The sequence below is a fragment of the Oncorhynchus kisutch genome, unplaced genomic scaffold (assembly GCF_002021735.2).
Source record: "Oncorhynchus kisutch isolate 150728-3 unplaced genomic scaffold, Okis_V2 scaffold3584, whole genome shotgun sequence".
In the NCBI taxonomy this organism is placed as follows: Eukaryota; Metazoa; Chordata; class Actinopteri; order Salmoniformes; family Salmonidae; genus Oncorhynchus; species Oncorhynchus kisutch.
This window is the reverse complement of record NW_022265529.1, coordinates 452,432-457,921: the sequence shown is the minus strand read 5'-3', so window position 1 is coordinate 457,921 and position 5,490 is coordinate 452,432. Positions and strand designations below refer to the sequence as shown.

Here is a 5,490-nt window from a genome sequence, read left to right as displayed (position 1 = left end):
CTGTTCTGCCTTATTAGTATTCGACCATGCTGGTCATTTATGAACATTTGAACATCTTGGCCATGTTCTGTTATAATCTCCACCCGGCACAGCCAGAAGAGGACTGGCCACCCCACATAGCCTGGTTCCTCTCTAGGTTTCTTCCTAGGTATTGGCCTTTCTAGGGAGTTTTTCCTAGCCACCGTGCTTCTACACCTGCATTGCTTGCTGTTTGGGTTTTAGGCTGGGTTTCTGTACAGCACTTTGAGATATCAGCTGATGTACGAAGGGCTATATAAATAAATTTGATTTGATATGGTTGCTGGTGCTTATATAGTTGAATCATCAGCATACATGGACACACATGCTTTGTTTAATGCCAGTGGCAGGCCATTGGTAAAAATAGAAAAGAGTAGAGGGCCTAGAGAGCTGCCCTGCGGTACATCACACTTCATATGTTTGACATTAGAGAAGCTTCCATTAAAAACCCTCTGAGTTCTATTAGATAAACAGCTCTGAATCCACATTAGAGGTTGAAAAGCCATAGCACAAACATTCTTAAACAACAGGTTATGGTCAATAATATCAAAGGCTGCACTGAAATCTAACAATAGAGCTCCCACAATCTTCTTGTTTTCTCTCAACCAATCATCAGAACCTCTCACAACCTCATCAATTTCTCTCAACCAATCATCAGTCATTTGTGTCAGTGCAGTATATGTTGAGTGCCGTTCTCTGTAAGCATGCTGAAAGTATGTTGTTCATTTGTTTACAGAAATATAGCATTGTATTTGGTAAAACACAATTTTTCCAACAGTTTGCTAAGAGCTGGCAGCAAGCTTATAGGTCTGCTGTTAGAACCAGTAAAGGCCGCTTTACCACTCTTGGGTAGTGGATTAATTTGGCTTCCCTCCAGGCAAGAGAACAAAGACCTTCCTCTTGGCTCTTATTAAAAATATGTCAGATAGGAGTGGCTATAGTCAGCTCCTGTCCTCAGTAGCTTTCCATCTAAGTTGTCAATGCCAGGAGGTTTGTCATTATTGATCGATAACAATTTTTCCACCTCTCCCACACCAACTTTACAAAATTCAAAACTTGCACTGCTTTTCTTTCATTATGTTTTTTTCCATCATTCTTTATATCATTGATCTTGGCTTCATAATAAAGTTGATTATTTTTGTTGAGTTTGGTCACATAATTTCTCAATTTGCAGCATGTAAGCCAGCCAGACTTATTAGCCACTCCTTTTGCCCCAACTCTTTCAAACATAGTTTTTAAATTCCTCATCAATCCATGGAGCCTTAACAGTTCTAACAGTCAGTTTCTTAACAGGTACATGTTACTCAATAATTGGAAGAAGCAATTTCATCTGGTAAAAACAGGTCAACACATTATAAGGCTACAATATAAGACGATGGGAGCACTGTGTATGTTATGTGATGAATTGTAAGAAAAATGAGATGTGAAATATCAATATACACGCTAAGAGAAGTAATTTCTCTCTCCTGTGTGGATTCTCTAATGACATTGTTATGAGTAATATGTTTTCCCAAAGTCTAAGTTTTTGTAAGCATTCTCCTCTGTGTCATGCTCTTTCAGGCTTCCTAAATGGGCAAATGCTTTGCACCCTGGGAGGAGTGGTAATGCATCTCCCCTGTGTGTATTCTCTCATGCTGTTTCAGGGCCCCGAACTGGTTAAAACCCTTTTCAGTGGGAGCAGTGGTAAGGCTTCTCCCCTGTGTGTACTCGCTCATGTCGTTTCAGAGTCCCTAAATGGCTAAAACACTTGCCACACTGAGAGCAGTAGTAAGGCTTCTCCCCTGTGTGTACTCGCTCATGAGCTTTCAGGTTTTCTGACCGGTTGAAACACTTGCCACACTGGGAGCAGTGGTACGACTTCTCCCCTGTGTGTACTAGCTCATGTCGTTTCAGATTCCCTAACTCGCTAAAACACTTGCCACACTGGGAGCAGTGGTAAGGCTTCTCCCCTGTGTGTATTCTTTTGTGTTTTTTCAGATCCCTTGACTGGCTGAAACACTTGCCACACTGGGAGCAGTGGTAAGGCTTCTCCCCTGTGTGTACTCGCTCATGAGCTTTCAGGTGTTCTGACCGGTTGAATAACTTGCCACACTGGGAGCAGTGGTAAGGCTTCTCCCCTGTGTGTACTCGCTCATGAGCTTTCAGGTGTCCTGACCGGTTGAAACACTTTCCACACTGGGAGCACTGGTGTCGTCTTGCGGGTTTGGACGTCCCTGGCTCTGGTTCCACCGAGTCTGGTCTTTCTCCTGCCAAAGACAGTTAATTTTTTTAAATAGATACACGAATGAAACCTCCACATGATAAAACAACCTTGCTACGAGAGTAAATCCTGATCAGATCTCTCAATAACCTGAGGCCAGTTTTAACAATCTTAGTGTGATTTTAAAACAAATGTAGAGCTTCCCGGTAATTACTTGTATGTTTACACTACTTATTTTATTCATCCTGTTTTACAAGTCAGAACACAAAAAAACTAGACAGTTCTCGGACACTGAAGACACAGACATCACTGGATTCCAATTGAGCAGGTGGTTCTAAATATATAACTTTCATAGCTGTATGACTCTGGTTCCACCGAGTCTGGACTTTCTCCTGCCAAAGACAGTTTATTTTTTTAAATAGATACACCTTTTCCAAATGTTGTTACATTTCAGCATTATTCTAAAATTGATTAAATTGTTTTTCCCCCTCGCCAATCTAAACTCAGCAAACAAAGAAACGTCCTCTCACTGTCAACTGCGTTTATTTTCAGCAAACTTAAGATGTGTAAATATTTGTTGGAACATAACAAGATTCAACAACATTCAAAACTGAACAAGTTCCACAGACATGTGACGAACTGAAATGGAATAATGTGTCCCTGAACAAAGGGGGGGGGGGGTTAAGTACTGCACTGCATCACCTCATGAACTGCACCAGATTTGACAGTACTTGCAGTGAGATGGATACAAATATGAACTTTATCGAAAAAAACATACATGTATTGTGTAACATGAAGTCCTATGAGTGCCATCTGATGAAGATCATCAAAGGTTAGTGATTAATTTTCTTTATTTCTGCTTCTTGTGACTCCTCTCTTTGGCTGGAAAATGGCTGTGTGTGTTTGAGGCTCTGACCTAACGTAAATATATGGTGTGCTTTCACTGTAACGCTCTTTTTAAATCAGACACGATGGGTAGATTAACAAGAAGTTAAGCTTTAATTTGGTGTATTGCACTTGTGAATGTATGAAAGTTACACATTTCGAAAAAATATTTTGAATTTCGCGCTCTGCCTTTTCAGCGGAATGTTGTCGAGGGGTTCCGCTAGCCATAAGAAGTTTTAAGACTCCATGTTTCATTAGATGCTACAGTCCTCCTTTAAGACTCCATAATGTTTCATCATTAGATGCTACAGTCCTCCTTTAAGACTCCATGTTTCATTAGATGCTACAGTCCTCCTTTAAGACTCCATCGTGTTTTCCTGTTCAACAGTCTTGTAAAGATAGGGGGGTTGACTGGGACAGGCAATGTAACATCCATAATGTTTTAAGGAAAGGTTTCTGCAAAACACAAACTTCACATTGGATCATCTTGAAACTTTCTCTCTAAAGCTAACTTTCATCAATGTTTAATATGGTCTATTGGTTTCGCTCTTTTCATTGGCAGTGTTATGATATTCATAACATCCATTTCCACTAGTCTATCTTCCTGTCAACCAACAGAAGTCTGTTGGTTGTCCTGGTCACAGATAACAGTGGGCAGATCTATTTTATTTGTTCAAACTAAACTCCAGCACTTACTTTGATGAGTTAAATCTGATCCTTTCATCTCTTCTCCTCCTCTTACAGTTCCACTCTCCGCCCCATTGTTTTCTTGCAGTCCACCAGCAGCACAGACAACCTCTTCATACCCAGTAAGGAGCTACCGGGAGAGGCACGACACGGGGACTCTGGGAGGGAGGAAGGGCTAGCGTTGTCCTAGTAACCATAAAGAGGGGACACAAACACATATCATTATGGATGCTGATGTTACTGTTGTCATGAAGTGCTTTACAGAAATCCAGCCCAGACCCAGATAGAGCAAGCTGTATGCTAGACCAGACCAAGCTGTACCATCTGGTGATCTGATCTGGAGAGACTCTTCTCTTCCTCGTCAGCATCAGGATGTTGTTGAGGCTTCCCAGAGGATCCACAATAGTCATGTCTCTCTCCTATGTGAATGAGAACATCAAACGGATGGCAAACTTATGATCTACTATTGCAATCACAGAGTCTTACAAGAGGCATGAATATGTCTAAAAAAGGGCCTAAAATGGCCACTTTCATCATGATTTCCTAAAAAAATATTTGTGATGCAAATGTAAAAGGGTTGTTCCACGAAATGGGTGCCTTTTTTACATTTTAAGTAGAACATATGCACCAATATTGAATTTTAAAATACTGTTATACTAGATGAGGGGAACTTTAATGTAGACCACATGGAGAATTCAATACATCTCATTGAAAAGTCCCAAAAGTATATGAACCAATGGCAGATCGACCATTTAACAATTCCTACAGTAAGAATGCCCATTAAAAAGCCCACATTAGTTCAACAACTGCATAGTTTGTGTCCCTGTTTTTAAGACAGTACTCACTGGGGTCAATCGGATCTTCTGTCTCCTCCTTTTTCACTCTCAAAACGTCTTCCTCCTTCACGTTTATTAAGATTGCATCCTCTTCCTCTCTAAAAGGTTCTTTCTCTTCTTTCACAATAACAGCCTCCTCTTCCTCCTTTTTCATTCTGAAAGATTCTTTCTCCAAACAGCAGACCTCCTCTTTATTAGCAAGGGAGGAGTAGTTTAGTGAGCTAGCATTAGCGACTAGCCTAGTGCTAACCTCAGTATCAATCTTTAACAAGTTTGCAAATTTAACAAGAACATTAGGTTACAGTTCACCAGTAGATACGTCAACCGAAATTAGTCTAAAACACTGAGATTAGCTCATGTACAATAACATGGTCTAAAGAATCAATCTTTCAGTTTTATGTTGTCTAGCAGGCTACCGAGGTGGTTGAAAGAGTTGGCGCTTTGTTGTTCCTGAAGAAGCGTCCCGTCCAGTCTATTATACGTCACGCAAGAAGCGTCACCTGAAAGACGCCCATCGCCATCTGCTGGCTGGAGTGGGTAACGCAGTTTGGAAACAATAGGTACTACACTTTTTGTGTTGGAAAGAACGTCATAATAATTTAACAATAAACAGATATATTTTCTCTTACGTCTTACAAATGATACTTTCCTGTACACAGACGTAGAAGCTTAATATGAATATGTGGATGATGAATAAATACTTCTACGAATAGGTAGTGTGTTAAAACACATTTCTGTTAATACTCTGTTCATTTTTCACATTCGTTTTTATTAGATGTGACCATACTTTTCCCTTAAAGCCGCGCTCTATACGATACAAATCATACTGTAAACAATAGAGCAAATGCAGCTTAAAATGAATCC

The 5,490-nt window shown here is 40.3% G+C and overlaps 1 protein-coding gene across 1 annotated transcript; it reads right to left on the bottom strand.

The window, feature by feature from the left end:
- Positions 1–1,253: 1,253 nt before the first annotated feature.
- On the bottom strand, positions 1,254–2,917 carry LOC116371713 (zinc finger protein 3-like). Its single transcript, XM_031820690.1, has 2 exons — positions 2,908–2,917; positions 1,254–2,258 (listed from the first exon to the last, which is right to left on the bottom strand). Exons 1-2 carry the CDS (start codon positions 2,915–2,917, stop codon positions 1,687–1,689), a joined length of 582 nt encoding a protein of 193 aa, XP_031676550.1. The 3' UTR covers positions 1,254–1,686.
- Positions 2,918–5,490: the final 2,573 nt, after the last annotated feature.